This window comes from Melanotaenia boesemani, chromosome 5, assembly GCF_017639745.1.
Source record: "Melanotaenia boesemani isolate fMelBoe1 chromosome 5, fMelBoe1.pri, whole genome shotgun sequence".
Lineage (NCBI taxonomy): Eukaryota > Metazoa > Chordata > Actinopteri > Atheriniformes > Melanotaeniidae > Melanotaenia > Melanotaenia boesemani.
In genome coordinates this window covers 10951526-10975131 of record NC_055686.1, presented here as the reverse complement: position 1 = coordinate 10975131, position 23606 = coordinate 10951526, and the positions used below count along the sequence as shown (strand labels likewise).

At 38.8% G+C, this 23606-nt stretch overlaps 2 protein-coding genes across 3 annotated transcripts; both read right to left on the bottom strand.

Moving 5' to 3' along the window:
• Positions 1–3556: 3556 nt before the first annotated feature.
• LOC121639792 lies at positions 3557–7894 on the bottom strand. The gene is made up of 7 exons (XM_041985298.1): positions 7785–7894; positions 6837–6917; positions 6051–6100; positions 5256–5597; positions 5086–5175; positions 4757–4882; positions 3557–4673 (listed from the first exon to the last, which is right to left on the bottom strand). Exons 2-7 carry the CDS (start codon positions 6863–6865, stop codon positions 4546–4548), a joined length of 765 nt encoding a protein of 254 aa, XP_041841232.1. The 5' UTR covers positions 6866–6917; positions 7785–7894; the 3' UTR covers positions 3557–4545.
• Positions 7895–8600: 706 nt separating this feature from the next.
• On the bottom strand, positions 8601–23042 carry LOC121639821 (programmed cell death 1 ligand 1-like). Of its 2 annotated transcripts, XM_041985376.1 has the most exons (5): positions 22757–23042; positions 22314–22387; positions 14930–15274; positions 13046–13110; positions 8601–9365 (listed from the first exon to the last, which is right to left on the bottom strand). In XM_041985376.1, the coding sequence occupies exons 2-5, from the start codon at positions 22369–22371 to the stop codon at positions 9345–9347; spliced, it is 489 nt and encodes a 162-aa protein (XP_041841310.1). In that variant the 5' UTR covers positions 22372–22387; positions 22757–23042; the 3' UTR covers positions 8601–9344. The 2 variants fall into 2 exon arrangements, with proteins under 2 accessions (XP_041841310.1, XP_041841309.1); XM_041985375.1 differs by lacking the exon at positions 8601–9365 and having other exon boundaries at positions 12816–13110.
• Between the last annotated feature and the right edge of the window lie 564 nt (positions 23043–23606).

Below are 23606 nucleotides of genomic sequence, written 5' to 3'. Positions count from 1 at the left end.
TGTTTCTCACCTCTGTCAGACTGTGTGTGTGTTGTGCTGGTAAAGCAGAATGAGCTATGCTTGTGTAGGAAGTAAATTTGTGGTAATAATACTCAAAGATGCTGATTTATGATTAAATGACAGTGGCCTATTATTTTTTCCCTGAGCTGTATAAAGCATACACATGTTTCTGCTTCTTAAAGCATTCTGCACCTGCAGTTGCGCTCTCTGAAGTTCGTTTTTTATCTGCAAGATGACATAAAGTTTGCATCCATGTCAGGTGCATCAAACATTTACAGTAGAAGGAACATCTTTTAAAGTATGTGAATAATAACCATGGTAACAGCATATCTACCTTTAGAAACTTTTTGTCCAGGCTTTGGTGTGTAGACAAACCCAGAATTCTTCCCATAAGAGTTTAGTGTTGAGACAAAGTTTTCTCTGGAAAAAATCTTAGTATTATAACACAAAAACACACTTCACTGATGGTTTTAGGCAGGATAAAACATACAGTGAGTTGTTATTATTATACCTGAGGATTTAACCACCCACATGCCTGAAATCCTGTCACTGTAAGCCACTTTACATCTGTACTTTCCAGAATCTTTAGCTGTGAGCCTGGACAGATAAAGTCTGGCTTGATCTTCTCTGAGGGCATCTCTGTCACGGTGAAGTCCCCCTGCAAACTGCAAATACTGAGACGGGATCCTCAACACCACCGATCATCTAATACCAAATTAGAAGGTTTTGACAACAAATAATGTTGATGAAAGACATGTCAGCCTTGGTCTGGATGTCCCATCTTCATTCTCCTCTGCATGATAAACATTTGTTTACGTGGTGTTTGAAAACAGAAGGGTTAAATGTTCCTCATTTAAAAAAGTTGTACTGCAGTTATAAAATGCTGTAATGCTGTTTGTCACATGGGGGCACTGTAAGAGAGGAAGTCAAAGTGTCAAAGTGCAGGACAGAGAGAGAGAAAGAGAGAGAGAGAGAGAGAGAGAGAGAGAGAGAGAGAGAGAGAGAGAGAGAGAGAGAGAGAGAGAGAGAGAGAGAGAGAGAGAGAAAGAGAGAAAGTTTTGACAGAGCAGGAAGATGACGTCTGTGTTGTTGTTGTAATAAATGTTCCTTCACAGGGCTGAGAAAGATGATGAAGACTTAACTGACTTTATGGTGCATGGTGCCAGGGTGAATTATTCTGAATGTAGGTTCTGGACTTACATGGATCAGCCTTGAGGTCTACCATCAAATGATAATATTCACCATGCTTTTTCCTTTTTCCTTGTTTGTGAAATAGGATGAACCCAGGGTTGTTTTTCTCATTTGTACAGAAGCGTCAACAGCAAGATTTCTGTCAATTCAAACAAAAGCTTCTGACTCTTCATCTTTGATGCCTTATCTGTCACAGAATGCTTTGAAAATGTCAAAATTCCCTTCAATATCCTAACCAATAATATTTCATGGAGAAAAGTGATACGAGAGCGTGTTGGTCACCCCACTGTGTGTCCAGACCATTGAACATTGCAGCTTTTTCAAGCATCATATGAAACTAATGATGATTTAAAACAAGTGTGTGTTTTTGTCATTCAGCACACACTCAAATGTGTAAACTCATCACAGATTAATTCTAGCTGAAAAGCAGAAGCATCTCATCACTTTATCATAGCAACAAAAGAATAACATTTATGTGGGAAAAGGCAAAAATATCTCACGTGTCAGAATGAAATACTAATAATTAAGTTTAGAAAATACATAGGAGGAAAAACAAATCCATTTACAACAAACAGTCAAACATTTTCATTTTTGTTGTGTCAAAGAAAATATATTTTAGTTTTTAGTTCTACAAGCTGCTATTAAAGACTGTGTTGAACTGTGCTGCATTCAATGACTGTTGTTTTTATGAATGTTATTCATAATTATTATGGTCATCAGTGTCTTTTTCTTTCTCTACAGTAATTCTAAATGTGTGATGTAAAAAAAAAAAGGTTATGAGTCGATGTCTAATATCAGTAGAAACTTCACACGTGTAGCTGTTTTTATCAGTTTGTTTTATGCTGTAACTAATAGCTCAGAAGCTCAGAATCATTTAATCTGCTGCTGTAAAATGTGGACCAACAGGTGAGGCTGTAATCTGATCCTGAATAATTTGCTGGGCGGAGCAAAGTCAGATGTTGGAAAGTTTTGCTTTCATGTTCTCATGTTGGGGACTTTTTGAACTCCTCAACTGCCAGTATTATCTGCTTTAATTTGAGGCCAAAGAGGATTACAAAAGTAAAACACACCTTTTATGAGCTTATGGGCACTGATAATAGCAATTTCATATCATTATTATTTAAGAAAATTAACATTTTACACTTACACAAAATAAATTTAATGGACCTTTAAATGCAGATCGTCATATTTTCATACTTTGTCTTTAGTAATTGATTGAAAACCAGATCCTGTGTTGAAATGCAAATGTAAATGCAAGAGCAGGGGAGGGAGGGACGTGAGGAATGGCACAACCAGGGAAAAGGGAGCCTTAAAAAACAGTTTAATTCGCAAAGTGTTGAGAGAATAATATTAAAACCTTCTGGTCTATGTTTTGTTTTTGTTCTTACTTTAGCACCTCTTCCCTAAAGGCCCGATATGGACACACGGACAGTTTCATCCATGTTCTGCATCGGTTATGCATGTAATTATGTCCTTTTTCAGGAAGCTTATCTATCCGTCGCTTGACGCAGAAGACGGAGCAATACCACTGGGGGAAACAGGGGTGTCTTCCTACACCACTGTTTCCTTTAGGCATTTAATCACCAGGAAACCCTATAAATGTGTGTGTCTCTATGGTCTGGGATTACATGGACTGGATGGAGTGGAATGGCAGCATTATCTATATCCAGAAAGAATCATTTCATTTGTCAATAACTGAAAGGGAACAAACAAGTTGAGTTGCATTTTTTAGTTTACTGCAGCACTGTTGCATGTGATGTGTTGTTTAGATAAAGTTGCATTAAAGTTGTCTAAAAAGCATATGACATAGAATTTACTTTGTCATTACACAACAATGTGCAACGAAATAAAGGAACTCAGCCAGAATAGAGATAAGAATAAATAGACATAAAAACAATACAAAAGACATTTACTATACAATGAGTTGAGGTGTTTTTTAGTGCAGGAGTCATTGTTATTTCCAGTGTTTGTTAGTAGATCTTGTGGTCCAGGGGAAAAAGCTGTTTGTTTTAATCTATTGGTGCGTGACTTGATTGGTCTGTAACATCTCCCTGATGGCAGGAGATCACATAGATTGATTCTTTGAAAACTAATGATCAAGATCTGAGTTTGTGGTACGAGTATTGAACTTTAAAAAAGTCCTCACAGAACATGAGCTCACTTTAACAAAAACATAAAGTGGTAAAAATGACTCACACAGATTTATTTCTACACATTTTTAATAAAGAGATTATAGTCACATTGATTCTTTTAAAACTAATGGCCAAGAACTCAGTTTGTGGGACTCACTAACAAAACTTTAAACTGATAAAAAATTACTCATCACACATCTATTTCTACGAATTCTTTAATAAAGAGATTTTAGTCAGTAAAAAAATAGCTTTTATGGTATGATATAAAACACACACACACACACAAAATAAAAACAATGTTGACATTAACTACCAGAATAAAATCTGGATCTGTAAAAAACAGTCCTCAACGTCTCTGCAGCTTTATATAACCTGTACAATATTCTACTTACTACATATTTTGAGCTTTGAAAAATTGTACATTTTATCAAGAAGTTTAAAAAGTTTTTGACAACGTTCAGAATAAAAGTGCTTCATGGAGATATTAAATACAAACTCCTGTGGTTCCAGTTCCTTCTCGTGTCTCAGTGTTATTAAAGCTCCTCTCTGCTGTTTCCTCTCAGCTACAACCTGATCCACAGTGTGGATTTCCTGGACCAGAGTCTTCTCATGTCTGGTCCTGATGCTTCACTTGTGTTGTTGTGGAGTCAGAAAGCAGGATCAGTCTGACCTTTGACTTACATGATGACACAGCTGTGAAGCTGGAGCACATGATGAGAGCTGATGTTCACTGTGATGGACCATCAGACCTGACAGTAATACACACATTTAAATATACACAAACACAGAGTAACACATACTGAGTCATGGACTCAATATTTTACAAAAAATGTCATGACATAAAAATGTTCTCAAAAGATTTTGTGTCAAACTTTCTGATTTTGTTAGAATTAGAGAAATAAAAGTGGTGAGACTGAGCTGTACATTTCAGACTCTTCATGATCACAAGTAATATTATTACACGTTACTCTGATGGATTACATAGTTTCACTCCTACTGAATAACAGGTTTACATAAAGTACAGGAGAGTTTGTCTCATCAACTCCCACTTAATGAAAGAAAGCTGTTTCTGTCGGGATGAAGCCGACAAACCTGATCAGAGAAGAAGAAAACTGACCGTCTGACAGCTGGAAGTCTTTATATAATTAAATGTTACAGACTGAAGCTAAATTATCAGGAGAGAATTTTAACATCTGTCAGTGTTTAATGTTGACAATTATTCTTAAACATCTGAAACAGTTGCGTTTTTATCCGGGTCCGAGTCATGCGAATGAAGTACGTTGGCGATTTGTAACAGCAGCACAATGACGACGCTGTCTCTCTCTCTCTTTCTCTCTCTCTCACGGATATCTGTAGGATTCACATGACAGAACAGTCAACACCAGCAATAGAAAATAAAAGATCTCAATTAAAAACAGTCTTATGAAGCCTACCTGTCTTATTTATGCAAGCATAAGCAGTTTTTAAAACACGTAGAATAATTCCACAGACAAGTGCAACTAATATCAATATGAGCAGTGTCACAACAATCGATAGTACACTCTCTCTGTGTGTTGCACCTGAAAGAGAACAAAAACCAGTCAGTTGCATCATGTTTTAACAGAAACAATAACATTTACACTAATTTAGAAGTTGTAGGAAATTTTAAAAAGTTGGTCAAAGCTCTAAACTTCATTTGATAAATCCATCTTCATCTCTTAAAGTCTGTTTACATTTTGTATATAAATGTGTTTAATGTGTTACCATGGTAACAGCCACCAACCTTGAATAATGACAAATCCAGGCTTTCTTGTGATGGGAGACACAATACTTTCCTCATGAGATGTTGGAGTCACATTCAGAACAAAACGTACTGTAGAAGAAATCTGCATCAGTGTGACAACAGGAACACACACCTCTGCTGGTTTAAACTGATAAAACCTGTTAACTTACACTCAGCCTGAAGCTCCCATCGCCTTAAGTTCTTGTTATGATTAACCATTTTACATCGGTAACTTCCAGAGTCTTCAGCTGTGACTCTGGACAGATGAAGTGTGACTCGTCCTTCTCTGAGAGCATCTCTGTCACACTGAACTCGTCCTGAAAACTGCTGATGCTGAGACTCTGGAAGCTCAACACCATCAATCAGTTCATAGAAAACTATAAAATGCTTTGAGATAAGAAAACAGATCATGTTGGTGAGAGACATGTCTGTTTGGTTCTGGCTGTCCCATCTGATGGTGATGTTGTCGTCCTCCTCTGCCTGATAGAAAGTTGTTTTCTCTCTTAACTCTCCTGCAGTGGACAGATAGAGGTCATGTATTAACTCACATCCAGAAACAACTGAATTACAATCTGTGTTATAGCTCCGAATTTTTGTTTGGTTGCAATAGCAGCAAAAAGATTGAAGAGTAACTTCAATGTTAATCCATTCAGATTAGAGATTGAGATTATCTAAAAATACCATAATATACTCCTAATAAATATCCTGATTAAAATGAAAAGATTACAAACATGTCCAAAGTTTCTGACTGACAGAACTATTGTTGGTGGCAGGAAAGATCTCAGTTTTTTTAGCTCTTAAAAATAGAAAACAGATCTGAACTGAACTCAGGAGCAGATGATTGACTTGTAAGGTCCTGGGTTCTGTTTAACTCCACTGGTTCAGAGCTAGTGGTCCTAAGAGAGATAATATAATAATATAACTCTACAGCCTGCACTACACCACATGTTAAGACTATAACTCACCACAGACACAGGTCAGGTAGAGAAGCAGGAGGATGAAGACCATTTTCTCACTGTGATGAAAAACACAACGTTAGAAATGTTTTTAAAGGATGCAGAGAAATATTTTAGTGTTTGAGTCATAAACTCTTTAATCCACGAGTGAGAGAACTGAAAAATAACCAAGACTATAGAATTAAATTACGGAACACTTATTCAAATTAAATAGAACTATTATAAAGTTATGTTTATTTTTTTTATTCTGATTTACACTTATTCAGAAAAAAAGCATTGTGGCTCTATTAATCTGTTTTTGTATTAGTTTTCTATTATTTCTGGTATTGAATGTAGACTCCATACCATAATTAACTGTATCATGCAGTGCAGTCATGTTTTATAACAACATGCAAGACATCCGATGCGTAACAAAACTGTGTTTCAGTAACTCAGAGAAAATTAACAAAACAAACTTGAAAGAACAATGTAAATAACAATAATAATAATAATAATAACAGCATGTATTATGTATGATGTGTCATAATAACAAATAACATGTATATAGTAATGATAATAATTTATCTTCCAATCTATCAAATAGAAACAGCTTATATAATAAAAGTGGTAACAAGTGTGCAATAATTTTGTATCTCGTGCATCAAGGTTTAAAAGAACTGTAATTTCTATTCTCTGACTGTTCTGTATGCTGCAGAACTGATCTCATGACCTGGAGCCTGACCCTATAAATTACAAATAAGAAAAAGCTGTCCAACTTTTGTTCCTACAGTTTTATTGTGGAGTGAATTCTCAAACCTGTTCCAGTTTGTTTCATCTGTTTCCATGAACCAAATGTGGTAAGAGGTGTTTTCTCCTGATGCATCACAGTCAGAATATCTAAAAATATTGTTTACATGTTAGCATTACACCTTACACAGTGATCATTATTATCACTCATTTTAACCATCACAGTCATCAACTTTGTTTTTAAAGATGCTTCAATTAGCAGGAAACACATCAGGCTGACAGAGATATTAACAAATGTAGAAATGTAGAAATAACATGTGGACACAGATTTGTTCACACAGGTAAAGAACTGGAAATGAATTGGGAAATGTTTGTATGGATAAAAAAGAAAAACACAAATTAAAACAGTGACATTATTTCAACATCTGCACCTAAATACCAGAATAGGTTCAGTTTAAGATACACACCAAGAAAAAAAAAAACAGAAAAAAATTCTATTCAACCAAAATCTGCAGCTAAAATATTGTTTTAGTTACTGATGGACTCAAATGAAAAAGGAAGTTAAATATGTAAACAAGTATGTTCCTGGATGACTGCCAAGTGCAGCCAGCAAACGAAACTAATCTGCTGTTTGGTTGTGTAGTTAAACTTTGCTGCTGTTTGCAGTAACAGATTTTCTGTTCACAATTCTCTCACACACATACACACATTCATATAATCCATCCAAATAAAAACTGAAATCTGGATTTTATTTGTTACATTTTTGAAATTCCTAAAAATCTCCAAAACTAAAGGAATTTTTTTTCTAGTTTAGTTATCTGTAAATACAGTGAGGTTATAAACATAAACATATTAATAGTAACTGACCAGATTAAAAGTAAAGACTTGCCTTTATTATTTTAAACAAGGTTTAATCATCCTGCTTGTCCACACTGTAAACATTAACAGCTGATGATGATGTCACTAATAAAAACAAGAAGACATAAAAGCTGCAGCAGCTTTGTTTTAAATACACACCTGTTTGGGGGCAGCAGCCACTAATCCCACTTTGTTGTATTAATAATTGAAAAATCAGCTGGAAGAAGATCAGCCTGACTGAATATTTACCTGAATGTCTGAGATGAGGAAGTATAGTTAGTAGTTAACTATATTAACTTGTCTGACCAGTTTAAACATGTGACCCAGTAACAGAGGGAGGGACCTGAATAGAAACAACACTGTTTTTATTAATAAAAATAATCATGTACCAGTAATCATGATCTTATAAGAATCCAGCAGCTCTCTAAGTGCAGCATTTAAGGGTAGAAGATGTAAAACTGGCCTTTGGGCCATATTTAGTGGTGCTAACAAACTTCTAAAAACTGGAGCTGACTTGTCTTTGGAGATGGACTTTGGATCAGACTGGACCAGTTTAGATCAGTGATCTGATGACGTGTTTCATCCTCAGTGATGAAGAGCTGCTGTAACTGTTGGAAACCAGCAGATGTCACTGCTGCTGCGTTTGAGGACTGACCGTCACCATAATGGAAAGAAAAGCTTCTGCTGTGGTGAACTTAGTACAAATCTGTGCAACAATGAGGCAACTTTTCCTTTAATTAATTGGTTCTCCAGTCTAACAGAACTCATTAGCTCATCTTCTTTTTCCTTTGGTGGAAAGATGATAAACTCATCAGTGTGTCTTTGTAAGACGTCAAGTTCAAGGTCCAACATTTTGTAGTAAGAAATCAATTTATTCTTAAATTTTCATCTGTGTCACTTTACAGCAGCGGCACATCACAAGTAGAGAATTTTAATTTCTTGTTCAGCTGATTTACTAAAAGTCAAGCAGCCCTCTCCTCAACATGTCGTCATAATTAGCAACTAAATCACATCTGTAGTTTCCAGAGTCTCCAGCTGAGTCTGGACACATGAAGTTGGACACGTCCTTCTCTCAAAGCTTCTCTGTAACACTGAACTCTTCCTACAAACTGCTGAGTCTGGAAAATCATTACATAAAGCATCTTCCTCTGCTGATAGATTTTCACATCAACAGCAGCAGAGACGAACAACATGTTAACGGGTATTAATACTTTGTGCTTTATGAGAAAACTCAAAGGCCAAGCTGAAATCCAGATCATCTTTCTGAAAGGAAATGCCTCCACAATTAAAAACACAACAGAAGTTTTTGAGTAACATGAAGTCTCTCTGGATTTTCCAGAGCTTCCTTTTTCGAGAAATTGCTGACTCGTGTCCTTCATACTAGTCTCCTGTTAAACCCTCCCAGTGGAAGATTGAGCTTCTACTCAATCCCCCTCCTACAAGTCCTGCACCCACCAAGGACAAACAGAGGTTCCCATTGAAGTTCCATCATCAGCTCCACGTAAACATCACCTTTCTCCAGCCAAACTTCTGGATCAGCATCTCTGGTATTCTTTGAATAAACCAACCCAGATGAACTTATTGTCTCTTCTACTTCAGAGATTCAGACCTACAGCAGTGAGTCAGTATGTACTGCAGATGATCAATGACTCAAACTTTCAGCTTCATTTGAATAATTCCTGACATGAAGATGTCTGATTAAGATCAGCTGGATGCTTTTCAAGCTGAAAAGTTACATTTCTGGAAGAACACACATAAATATACATGTTAGATGATAAGTTATGCATCTTAACTGACACAGAAATGTGAAGAAAAGACCAAAATATACATCATATCAGTTACTTATTGCTCTTTATTGATGTTGCACATGAGCAATACAAATAACTGTAAAAACATAAAATATACAATATATACTGTATATACAATATACAATATACAGTAAATTGGTTAAATAACTTCAGTTTTACAACAAAGCAAAGTGAGCTTAAATTTAAAGTTAATTTACAATAAAATATAAAATGTATGAAAAACAGCATGCTCACAATCTCTGAGGTAGTATTTATCATTTTTAATATTTTATTATTTTTTAACTTAGTAATAAAACTATCAGCAGCTTATTGGCTGATGCATTTGTTTGCAGCTGCAAAACCTTTTGGGTTTTATGCGGCTGTTAAACAAATACATCAGACATAACTAGAGGCAGTAGAGTTTAACACAGTCATGTTACTTACACCTCTGAGCTAAACTTAAACAAAAAAATCTATTTATTCAAGTATTTCCAAGTTGCATCAGAGGTAAATGTTGGCCTTTATTTCACTAATTTGGTCTTCCTCCAGCATGTAGTGTTAGCTGTGAGGCACCAGAGAGGCAGCTTTACCAAATCTGCTCTAAAATCTGGTTTTATCACAGCTGGAGTCCAATCAAGGTGTAGAACCATCTCTAAGATGGTGAAGAGAAATGAATGGACCGGAGTTCAATACTGAAGTCTCAGAGAAAAAGGACTGAATATTTGTGTAGAGATTTCTTTTCACATTTAGTTTAAGGCTAGCATGAGGGGGGGCCTGAAGGAGGTCTTTGCAAAGGTTCATCCCTTCTTTGGTTTTACCTCTAAAATACAATTTTAATGATACATAATTTAATTTAATCTTACATAAAAAAGTTAACTTATTTGAAAAAAATGTAGAAAATACATTTACATTACACACTACTGAACAAAAAGTTAGGATAAAATTCACTACGACCATTCCAGATGAGCTTAATTTGAATTTCTCCAAACGTCTGAATGTGCAGCTGTTAAATGTTTAAGAACTTTTTACAAAACATGTTGTTCTCTAACAAAATGATTAACCACAAAAATAAAATAAAGAGCCAAGAGAAGTGTGTGTACCATGAACCACTAAATGGCAGCTCATATGTAAACAGGCTTCCTCATCAAGCTGTTCACATTTAGACGTCATTACATCAAAGTTATTTTATGTCAGATTGTTTTAATAAATTGTTTGAGATAAAGGAATTATCATCACATGATTCTATTTAAATGTTCTACATTCATGATTTCATTTCAGTGTTATCAACTTATTAATTTCCTAAATTTTCCAAGTTGAATATCCCTAACTGTTAGTGAGGAGTGTGTAGTTGGAGCTTTTCTGTGCTGGTTCATGTGGTTATCGACCACATGTATGTTCAAGTAGCTCAGGTGGTTAATAGCACCAAAGATAAGAACTAAACCAGATCCCACAGAGTCTGTCCCACTTTACGGTGCACCCCCACAACTCTACATCACAAAACCACGGAGAACTGATCAGATTTCTGTCATCAGAGATTAGGGCTGCAACGATTAGTCGACGTTGTCAACAATAGTCGACAATAAAAATAGTCGACAACGAATTTAGCCGTCAACTATTGTCGGCAAAAAAAAAAAAAAAAACTACAGAGTGAGACATCGTCTTCTAATCCTATCTCTGCTGAGAGTTGCACATGTGCAATAAAGTCCGCCAGGGGAAAAATATGGTGGCGGGCCAGAGAGGAAAACCGCGGCGGAGAACGTTAAAAGTCTGGGATAACTTCACGTTAAACTTACAAAATAAATTAAATACATGTGATATTTGTAAAGCAGACCTTGTGTACCATGGAAGTACGTCTGCAATGCTCGAACATAGAGGAGGCACGTCGGACTTACTTAACAACCTCATGCAAGATTTCAAAGCTGAAAGTGAAATAAGATCCATATATAATAATCATGAGATACATAATCCGATTGGTCGACTAGTCGTTTTAATAGTCGGTGACTAATCGACCATCAGAATAGTCATTAGTTGCAGCCCTATCAGAGACCAGTTCGGATGGTATATATCCCCTCTAATGAGTTCTGGGTCCGCCCTGGGGTCTCCTCCCAGTTGGACGTGCCTGATCCACCTCTGCTGACTTCTTTGACTGGAGGGGGTCCATTTCAATTACAGATTTAAGAATACGTACTTGAATGCAGCACCGTGTTTCAACTATTTTAATGAGGTTTTGTTTTGATTTGATCTCAGTTTGAGCTTTAACGAGAACAATTGTGCAAAACATAAATATAAAAAGTAAACATTAGGACTGGTGACATTATCAGTGCAGGATCAGTATTAAAGCTTAACGTGTCGTTTTACTTCACAGATGACATCTGATCTTGTTCCCATGGTTTTGTTACAGACAGAGGTAGACTGGGAAGTGATCTGTAGCAGGCTAGGTTTATGTCAGGAGTATCCTAGGGGTGCGTTCACACAAGAATAATCCACTAGACTCGGTCCGACTGGGGACTCGGCTCAGGTGGGGGTGCAATATTCTTCCAGACAGACAGCGTTTACGCTGCATTACATTATGAGACACACAGCGAAAAAGAAAACTGGCTCATCTTCTGGTTAATGTAGAACATCTTCGGTTTCTAGGACATAACAGCTGAACATGGAGCTGCATCAGATCCTAGCGGTCTTGGGTTGATCAGACTTTATCTAAACTTTTACAGACTTCTTCTATGTCTCACTGAGGGACATTTTTCCCGTGCAGAGCTGCGCATTGTCCCACACATACTATTGTTTTGGTCATTTTTACCCATGTTGCTGTGCGCTGAACCTACAATGTCCTTTGTTTTATACTCTGATTCCTGTATTTGGTCTGCTTGAAGCAAACCTGTGATTGTAGGCAAACCAAGTCTGCTTCTTTAAACCGAATCAGAATTCATTGAGCATTCACAAAAACCCCAAACGAAGCGGACTTTCTGATCAAACGGACTCGGATTGGAATTAAAAACCAGCTGGTGTGAATGTGCCCGTAAAACACAGCGAGGTAATCTGCAGCAGACACTTATCAATCTGAAAGTCAGTCATAAAACTTCAAAACTGATCAGATTTAAAAATGTTTTCCCTCTTCATTAAATCTATTTCATCCTAAAGTCCTTCATAAGAACAGAGGATGATCCTCTTCAAGTCAAAATCAGTTAACTTTCTTTTTCTTCTTCTGTATAAAAACACTGTGCAAATGCACATGACACAAAAAATTAATGTCAATATCACCAAAACTAGACTAAAATATGAAAACATGTAAATCTGAAGGTGCATAAAATTTCCAAAATGATGCGTTTTTCTAATCAAAGTCAGGATTTTTTTGAACGGAAGCATCATCTGGTAAAATCAGCTTTGATCTTCTAAAAGAGTATTTTTCAAACATTTTAAATACATTTAAAAACAAAACAAAGTGATAGTGGAGGATATGGCCGTGCACTGCTCTGTGGTACAGCTCTGGGGAAATAAGGCAATAGCCTCCTACAGCATCCTAAAATATTTTAAAACTTAATTTAAGAAGACCAAATAATACTGTTAGTCCTCTAAACAAAAGCCTCTCAGTGCAAGTAATGCTACCGTTATTGCAAACACACACAAACTTACATAAAGATCAGTTCTTCCCCGGCTTGCTGGCTGTGAGGTGTTTGTTACAGTCTGATTCCTGGATGCTGCGAAGAGATGAAACAGAAACACTGACTTTAAACACACTTCAAATGCTTAGTGCAGCACTGAGTCAAGGACAAAAAAAAAACTCAGTAAATACCAACTTTACTGTGTAAATGTTAGGGCTGGGCCATTAATCGAATTTTAATCACAATTAACGATCTAGGTTTTCAATGATCATAAAAATGAGATGATCGTTTATTTTTGTCCTTCACAGTTTCCTCTTGTGATGTTTTCAGTTGCAAATCGAGCGCCGCTGGCATTTCAGCGCTCTGCTGCAGACTCCTCCCACCGCCCCGACCGCTTTAGTTTTATTCGCCAGTTATGGGCTGGACACACAGGAGGCGACGTCGCTCCTTCTCCATCATTTTCTATGGAACTTGTGCGATGAGGCTAAAATCGCTGCCCTCCTCCAGCCAAGCGACAGGGGACATTCATGCATGTGAAATGTTGCGCTCGTTCACACAGACGTACACACGGAGGCTTGCAATGCAAGAAAATAGAAAAATGTTCAATTTTTGTGAGTTGCCACTAAATAACCCACCAGCTTCCAGACACACAGAGAGACAAACGTTATAAACAAACTGAATTTTTTTTCTCAATTAACACAGTGAACAATCCGGGATTTAAGAACCTCATCAACACTTAGACAAACGGTTTCACGGCCATCTTGTCTCCATGTTAGTGGAGTGTCTCTCTCTGCCCTTATGATGTGTGTGGTGAGGGTGTTGTGAAGGACGTGGCTACAGTCCCATGTTTCGCCACCGCTACAGACCTGTGGTCAAGCTGTTGGGTTAAATTCTCAGTCAGCAGCTACTGTGAGGTATTGTGTTGTCGTGCTACATTTTACTGACGCGGATTTCAACGTGAAAACGAAATGTCTCCAGACTCATTTTTTATATATCACACCAGGCAGAACATAGCTGCTGGTCTGAGACAAACAACAGCTATGGGGACCTGGTGGAAAGATGCTAGTCTGTATTACCACTGACAACACTTCAAATGTCACACTGACACCACTGCTGTGATGGATGATCGTTTTATCTTATACGATTTTCACAATCGCAGACTAAAAACGGAAGTCTTTAGGAAATCTTAGGAGTTTTACTGGAGTCACAGTGCGCTCCCGTCATCTCGGTCGTTAGGTTTAAGCTGCTAATCTGAGCTGTTTAACGTCAATCTTTCTCCAGTCTTGGATCTGCGACAATATCAAACATGTTTGATATTATGGCAAGTTGCAGTGACGAAACACAATCAACAACCAATAGATGAAACAAGAATCCTGACAGACAGAACACCAGCAAAAACGGACATTAAAAAAAAAAAAAAAAAGATGAACAAGCGGTGATGAAACGTCGTCGGTGGACCGTCCAGAAAGAGGAGAGGATGGTTATTAAGAAGTAAACGTCTGCTGTGGATCATTTATGTGTTACAGTATGATGATCTAACAAATGAGAGAATAAAAACTCATTCATCCCTCCAGATTCTGATGAGTTGGTGTAACACCTGGTGGAGATGCAAAGGCACACTTAATAATGATGTGTTTTTCCCTCCTGGTGGGAAACTCTCCCCTTGTTTGCTTTACTGTGGGCAGATCAGCCCTGTTTGAGATCAACTGTCCAACATATCACAATAAAATGCTAAAAGATTCTAGTTGCAGTCTTTAATTTGTGACCCTACAAGATTCACAGTTTTGATCAAATCTCAGTCTGAGACTAGGCTGAGACTTAAGACTCTAAACATTGGTCTTTAGATGTGAGCTGGTAGTTTTTCAGAGTCTTGTGCAAATCTTTTAAAAGTCTTCTGGTGTAAGCCCAGCCTTACCTGTAACTACGAGCTGCAACACTTCTGTAGTTGTTTTGTTAGCAACAACAACAACACAACGATACGTTCCAGTGTCGTTGAGTCTCAGATCAGTCAGGACAAAACAGATTGATCCATTCTTGATGAGTTGTGGATCGCAGAGCAGTCGTCCTTTGTAGAGCTCATTGATATACAGCTTAGGCTCACGACGGCTGTCATACCGACAAATTCTCTCTAGTGGATTCTCCTTATTCAGGTCTTTTATTAATGTGTGAGGAGCCATGTCGGTATTAGGGTATGGACACTCCAGTGTGACATTTTTGTGCTCCTCAGCCTGGTAGATTCGCTGAGGTAACGTGGTCTGACCTGCAGGAGTCAAAAGAAAAATACAGACACACAATATGAAATGAAGAAATGAGTCAAGAATCACACAAATGTCCAGGAGTCACAGATATGACTGCATAGAAGGCTTTGGGCCTTTTGTCTCTATAGCCTACTGTGTGTGTGTGTGTGTGTTTCATTTATTTATTTGAATTATTTCACAGGAACACTGTATTTGAAAACACAGTCAAAAAATTTAGTAGATGATGCCTTGCAAACAGAGCCAATACTCAACCCTTGTCCCTGGTTGCGCTTACACTACATTAAACTACAATAATATAGTACAAAACCTTTATAAAAAAAACACCCTTAAAGATCTATAATTCATTCACATAAAGGACTGTCGTGATGAGCAATAAGTCAATAATTGCATGGAAAGAAAAACGGCCGAGAGAAGTTTGCCGGCCACGATAATTTTCATTAGTTTTTTTTTCTTTATCTTACTTTACCAAAGACTGTGTGTGACAACAGGTTTCGCTATGGAGTATCCCGACTGAATGCTCTGGGGTCTCATTTATAACCGTTGCGTACGCACAAAATGGGGCCTGAAACTGGCGTACGCCTCTTTTCACGCAAAGGTTGTGATTTATAAAAAACAAACTTGACGTGAAAATGTGCGGTCTTTCACGGCAGCTCTGACCCATGCGTACGCTGGTTTTGGAGGCTGGGGGAATTGGCAACACAGATGGAGAGGTGGGGAATTAACAACACACTGCATCCAGAGTCCTCTTGTGGCAGCGTGGGGTCCTGTCACCATGTCTCCAATTAATTTTGCGCTCTGGCTGTATGACCGCAGATGTGATTTCGGCTCACTGGTCAGCGTGCATGACTTCAACCCGGCAAGAGTTCATAACCCGTCTCCGCTGTCTATGCGTCCTGCTACACTCTTCCACATCCAATTTCTCTATATTGCAGGAGAACAGGCCGACATTAAAAGGCAATTTGCAGCAATGTCCGGTTTTCCTAATGTAATCGGCGCAATTGACTGCACTCATATTGCTATAAGGGCCCCGTATGTCGATGAATTCATGTATGTCAATAGGAAGCATGTGCATACTATCAATGTTCAAGTCATATGTCAATCCAACATGATGTTGACAAATGTAGTTGCACGATGGCCTGGCTCTACACATGACTCTTACATCCTAGCGCAAAGCAGTGTAGGGAAGAGACTGCAGGCAGGCGCTGTACGTGATGGCTGGCTTCTTGGTAAGACAATAACTTTATATTGACAACCAGCTTAGCCAGATGCAGACCACTGATGCACTGTTTCATTGAAATGCAGGGGACAGTGGCTACCCCCTCCGGCGCTGGCTCCTGACCCCCTTCCCAAACCCCCAGAGCGCAGAGGAGACCCTGTTCAATACCGCTCACTCCCGTGCGCGCTCAACTGTAGAGCGCGCCATCGGCCTTTTAAAATGCCGGTGGCGGTGTCTGGATGCGTCAGGGGGTAGATTATTGTACCATCCCCAAAAGGTGCGCAGGATCATGAGGGCGTGTGGCGTGCTGCACAACCTGGCACTGAGGCACGGCATCCAACTACCTCCTGGCCTCCCCCCTCCTCGGAATGCCGACCCTCACGCACAGCCCCCTCCCAGACACAGGGAGTTCCAACACGGGGCACGGCTCCGTGAGGAGGTCATGCAGCGATTAAGCAGACAATAAGGTTCACTTTTTCACAAGCTCTTTTAATGTGTTTGAAATGTCGAACATAATGTCACACAAATTATGCAGTGTTGTTCTGATTTCCTTCAGTTCATTGATGGTTTCATTTTGATCTCGCCATGGTCCGCTCTGTCCCGCTCACAGAGTTAACTGAGGTAACTATGTGTTGCCACTCACGACACTTACTCTTATTTGTCACGCCACTACTGTGGCTACCAAACAAAATAATTTTTCGACTCTCCACCTCACTCACTAATGCATCGATTTCTGCCTCTGTGAAGTTGCGTTTTTTGGTTCGCTTCCCTGCGGTTGCCGTTGTTCATGGATCACAACATGGATCAGCTGGCTCATTTTAATACACGCTGAGGTACTTTGCATTGACCATTTATGGTGGAAAGTGGGCGTGTAGTGGGCGGAACATGAGCCAAATTCACCTGCACAAACTTCAAGGACGAGTGTGATTTATAAAGGGGAAATTGCTTGCACCTGTGCGTACGCACGGTTTTATAAATCAGAATATTTTATGGCGTACGCCAACTTCCGGTTTTGGGCGTAAGTACACTTTTAGTAAGAATCCTACGCACAGTTTTATAAATGAGACCCCTGGTTTCTTGCGGAGTGATCTTTCTCGTGTCATACTTGACAGCAGCACGTTGCAGCACGGGACCGTGGTGAAGAACTTAACCTGTGTGAGCCGGTATGCCACATTTGTTTTACAGGTCTGCCCACTCTCACGCATCGACCGTGAGACTCGTGCATTTGAGTGGCTTCTCACGCTCTCACGCTAAACCTCCGATTTCTCAGGCTGAAATACACATCAAGAGCAATGCCAGCTAATGCCAGAGGTTCAGGAGGATTCCCAGTGGGCCACATTACTTTTATGGCCGGTGTCCCGACGTGTGTGAAAAAGTGCAGCGTCGCAGCAGTGCGGTTCGCTCGCTGCTCATAGATCAATCTGGCACGCAGCGATGAGGGAGATTTTCAGCTTCACAAACAGCAACAATGCACATTATGTTTTTTTTTCCTATTTTTTTTTTTATAAAATGGTACTAACTGGCATTTTTGCCGGTTTTCCCTGTCTGAGCTCCATGTTTAATGTTTATATATATATATATATATATATATATATATATATGTATGTGTGTGTGTGGTTTTTTTGTTTGGTTTTTTTTTGAAGGGCGATTTTGTTTACAAAACAGAAACTTTACTTTTTTATTATACTTATTGTTTTTGGTTGTGATTGGTTTTCATTCATTAATGAAACTGAGAGTCCATTCTGTTTATTTTTGTTTTATTTAAAAATTTCTTCCAGTTCCAGTGTAAAATGTTCTTTAGAAATTTAAGTTTATTGATCTCTGAAAGGGTGCACTTGCATTATTATGGCATTGTCATTATATTAGTTGAAAATGGTCTCAAAATGACATTATCGTTGTGCAATGTTATCGTTTATCACGATAATTTCTAAGAAAATTTATCGCACAGCAAAATCTCTTAACGTGACAGGCCGATTCACACACAGTCAGTACTATTTACAAATGGGTACAGTTTTGGTTTGTTTTTAGCCAAGATTTGAGCGTAGCGGTGAAGGTTTTAAATTCACATGTGTATGTAACTCAAAGTCAGTCCCACTTCTAGGATATCAATCTGTCCAGTCAGGAAGTAAAACTGATTGCGAATCAATTTCAGCTGCTGTTGTAAAAATGGAACAAACAACAGATAAAAATGACAGCCAAAACAACCTCTAGAAAAGGAATGATCCTGCAGGTGGTGGCCATCAACCATTTCCTTTTCTTCATCTTTTCTGGCTGATTTCTGGTCATGTTAGCATTTTGCCACCACTACCTCCGCCACTAGAGGTAACATGAGGTGGTGTCTGCAACCCACAGATGTAGATAAAGGGCCATTTGAGACATTATTCTGAATTACCCTCTCACAGACAGAATTTAAGTCATTCACACATTATACTGAAACCTCTGATATATTATACTGAAATTTCCTCTCACATACTATACTGAAATGCAACTCCCTGTCTCATCCTTGACTCAGTGTTTGATAAAGGAAGTTCTCAACCCTATGTTACTGTTATTTGTCAGTGTTTACATCAGTGTTGAAGCATCGTGTTTATGTAACTGAGATAGTAACTGTGTGGTTGTATTTATAACATTAAAATTTGTGGCCGGGACACAGACATTTTTAACTTGTCATCTTATTTGCATAAAGTATAGCAGGTGTAGCTTCTGTTCAATGGCAGTGGGATTGTTTAATTCTATTGATGTGGTCATGAGTTTATGGTGACTAAGTGAAGCAGCTGGCTTCTTCAATACTATACTGGCCTCAGCAGATACTATTAGAAGGGTTAGGTCTAACACGACAGCAACCGGATAACTGACAGTAGCAAGTCTGAATGAGGACACGCTATGCAGTGCTGTCAAAGGAAGACCTGGGCAGCACTGGACAACATACTCTTCACCTGCGTTTGGAGTATTTTCAAGGATATGCCTCACAGCGCTGTCCGGGTCTTCGTTTTACAGCACTGTATATCCCAATGGCCGAGTTATGCTAGGTGGCTAGTTAGCATGTCCCCATTCAGACTTACTACTGTCGGTTGTCGGCCGATGTTGCGTTAACCCTTAATAGTCTCTGCTGAGGCCAGAATAATATTGAAGATGCCAGCTGCTTTACTGATATTACTTCCAGGCGACTGAACAGATATTAATACAGCAGAAGTCTTCGCAAAACATCTGTCACAATGTTCTCCAGCTTCTTCTTCTTCGGTTTGTTTTGAACATGCGCTCCTGTTTTTTTTTTCTACTACGTGACTTCCGTTTCAACTGAAATGAACATTCGCAATATCGCCCAGCCCTAGTCTGGGAGGAGATCCGTCAGGAGAACATCACTCATCTCATCAGGAGCCCAGACAACGTAGGGAGACACAAGGTGTGTCCAAAATTCAAGGTCTACACACTTTGAAGTGTGGATTCATCGGCCACATACGTCATCACGGTGCGCGAAGTACTGTGCCAATTCACAGAATTTGAAGGACCCTCCAAATCCACCCTTCAAATCCGCACTTCGTTTAGCCTCAAACGAAGGCTGCTAGTGATGCATCCTTCGCGGCCTCTTTTCTCCCAGAATTCATTACGCACAAGACGGTGGCGAATCAGCAACCTCAGAAGAGTCGTATTAATTTTAAATAAAGTTTTATTTAAAACAAAAAGAACGCTTTTTTTAAACTACACTTAAGTATAAATGTTACAAAACCAAGTACATTCAAAGCATATTTGTTGATTGGTGACATTAAAATTATGTAATATTTGATATTCAAGGACTTTTAAGGGGTTAATGAAGTGTGTACCGGCTGGAAAACAACAGAGCCTCAAACCGTGTCTTTTTTTTTTGTTTGTTTTTTTACTGTCGGTGTTGCCGCTTCGTGTTCAGCGTCCACTAAAAAATTACTATGAGTAATTTCAGAGGTTTCAGTGATTGTGTGACATTGGTCCTGTGTTGTTGCTATGGGAAATTCTTGTTGACTAGGTAGGCTGTCCCATTTCACAAACGTTAAGCAGACTTCGAAGTGTGTAGACTATAGAGGACACTCTGTAGCCTACGTAGTCTGCACACTTCGAAGTGTGAGTGAGTTTTGTCCCCTAACAAAACACCATAAAGGCTCAAATTCCCAGTTAGCAGCTACTGTGAGGTATTGTGAAACTGCCATTACTCATCCACTGCGTGCCAGCAAACCACAATCATCAGAAGGCACAGAGCTCTTGTTGGTGACATCTGTCATTGAGCAACCCTGACCAGCAAAATGGAGAATGTAATGAGTCTGCAGCATCATCTCAATGTTATCATCTGCTCACTGTAAATCTAATTCAGATTTGTCACGTTTAGCAACAAACTGGCGGTTCTGTTGTGTATGTAACTCAAAGTCAGTCCCACTTTTAGGATATCAATCTGTCCAGTCAGGAAGTAAAACTGATTGCGAATCAATTTCAGCTGCTGTTGTAAAAATGGAACAAACAACAGATAAAAATGACAGCCAAGACAACCTCTAGAAAAGGAATGATCCTGCAGGTGGTGGCCATCAACCATTTCCTTTTCTTCATCTTTTCTGGCTGATTTCTGGTCACGTTAGCATTTTGCCACCACTACCTCCGCCACTAGAGGTAACATGAAGGGCCGTTTGAGACATTTTTCTGAATTACCCTCTCACAGACAAAATTTAAGTCATTCACACATTATAGTAAAACCTTTCATACACTGTACTGAAATGCTCTCACATACTATACTGAAATCATTCACACACTATAGTGAAATTTCTAAAATCGCATTTCACTAGTATGTATGAAAGGAATTCAGGAGGAAATTTCAGTATAGTGTATAAGAGGTTTTACTATATTGTATGAATGATTTCAATATAATATATGAGAGGTCTCAGTATAATGTGTGAATGACTTAAATTTTGCGTGTCTGTGAGAGGGTAATTCTGAGTAATGTCTCAAACGGTCCCTCATAGAAGTACCTCCAACAGTCACTAATTTGCATGTTTCTGCTCCAACTGTCAGAAACTGACTCCATGAGGAAGGTATGAGGGCCCCACGTCCACAAATGAGGTCTGTTTTCACAAACAAAATAAAGTTTCTACTTTAATTTCTCAGTTCTGCCATTTAGTTTAATGTTTGATTTGACAAAAATCTTTGTAATGTGTTTAATCATGATCAGTAATTAAAGGCAAAAATCATTAAATGATTTTAAGCAAAGTATCTGCAATACTTGACTCAGATTTACTTGGTATCAGATCAATACCAACATTCGCAATATCGCCTAGCCCTAGTCTGGGAGGAGATCCGTCAGGAGAACATCACTCATCTCATCAGGAGCCCAGACAACATAGGGAGACACAAGGTGTGTCCCAATTCAGGGTCTGCACACTTCGAAGTGTGCAGACCCTGAATTGGGACACACCTACAGACACGAGGCGGCCACACACATTACTGGACCTCATTTTTGTTGGATTGAGGATTTTCCACAGAACTTGGGTCAGCCTGATCTGATCTTTCCACTTTTATCTTGAACCTGATTCTTAATCTAGACCCCCATGGGTTTTATTTCCACTGATAATTCTTCTCATTTTGTTCTCAACAGATTCCACTTTGTAATAAAGAATTTCAACTAGAGCATTTCAGTCATCCACATCTGATCTGGTCTTGTTTATTTTTTAACAGTATATACGTGTGTGTGTGTGTGCGTGTGTAACATGACAGTGGTGAGTGAGTTTTGTCCCCTAACAAAACACCATAAAGGCTCAAATTCCCAGTTAGCAGCTACTGTGAGGTATTGTGAAACTGCCATTACTCACCCACTGTGTGCCAGCGAACCACAATCATCAGGAAGCAGAGAGCTCTCGCTGGTGACATCTGTCATTGAGCAACCCTGACCAGTAAAACAGAGTGTAATGAGTCTGCAGCATCATCTCAATGTTATCACCTGCTCACTTTAAATCTAATTCAGATTTGTCACGTTTAGCAACAAACTGGCGGTTCTGTTGTTAACTTAATTTTACTTTTGCCTTGCAAGAAATTTATATTAATTTACTAAACTACTAACTAATAAACTTGTTTAAACATTTTTTTCTTTGTATAAAACAACTTAAAACATCCCATCATCGCGATGCACAACACTGGGTTTTATGACATAAAATTGGTTTTCTGCAAGCTTCTAAATTAGTGCAAAGACATCCGGTCTGCACACTAAGGGTGCAGTTGGTCTGCGACTAAAACCGAACTGTGCAAAAAATCTTACTTGGAGATGGAGCAGAAAACGAAGGAAGACGATTTGAATCAGTTCTCAAACTTTTGTCTGTACAGGCCGTCGCTGATCCACCTACTTCCTGCAAAAACTTAACAGCACCTGCTGAGTTATTTTGTCTTAATGCTCGGCAACAAATTAAAAAAAAAAATTGCCGAAATTTGACGATGACGAAGTTCAAACAGCATGAAAGAACACCGCTAACAAAAAGCTAATAAGCTACTTTTTTAATCCAAGACTCCAACGTTGCGTCTTGTGTCGAGCCGAGCTCCACCTTCCCTCTCTACGTGTGGAGCACGTGCACTGAAAACCCAGTCAAAACATCGTCAGGAGTAGACTTCCGCTGTGGCCTTTCAAAGTAAAACACCAGAAGTACACTGTTTACTGACCATAAATCTTTCACAAACCACCCACCCTATAGATATCTATACAATGGTTAGATGCTTTATGGCGGAGCTTCGAGCGGCCTCACCATCTATAATACATCCATGGGCCTCACGCGGCGGCCATCTTACCACAGAGTTGCTCTTTCGCGGGATCTACTGAATCTAAGGGAATAACCGGAGGCAGGACACTTCCAGCAACTATGCTCGTATTTTGTGCAGCTTATGGTTGCAGTAACCAACGCAAGATTAAAAGCCGATCGCGTGGCATTGCAATCCGTGTATCATTCGTTCTTTCTATTTTCAATTGTCAATCAAAAATAAAAAAAAAATGAAAACATTATGGATTATTTTGTTTTTCGTTTTTAAATCTAACACAAAAAACGAAAAATTGCATGGTTTTTAATATTTAAATTTTAGACTCGGATCAAATGAAAAAACTGGCCACATGACTGAATTTG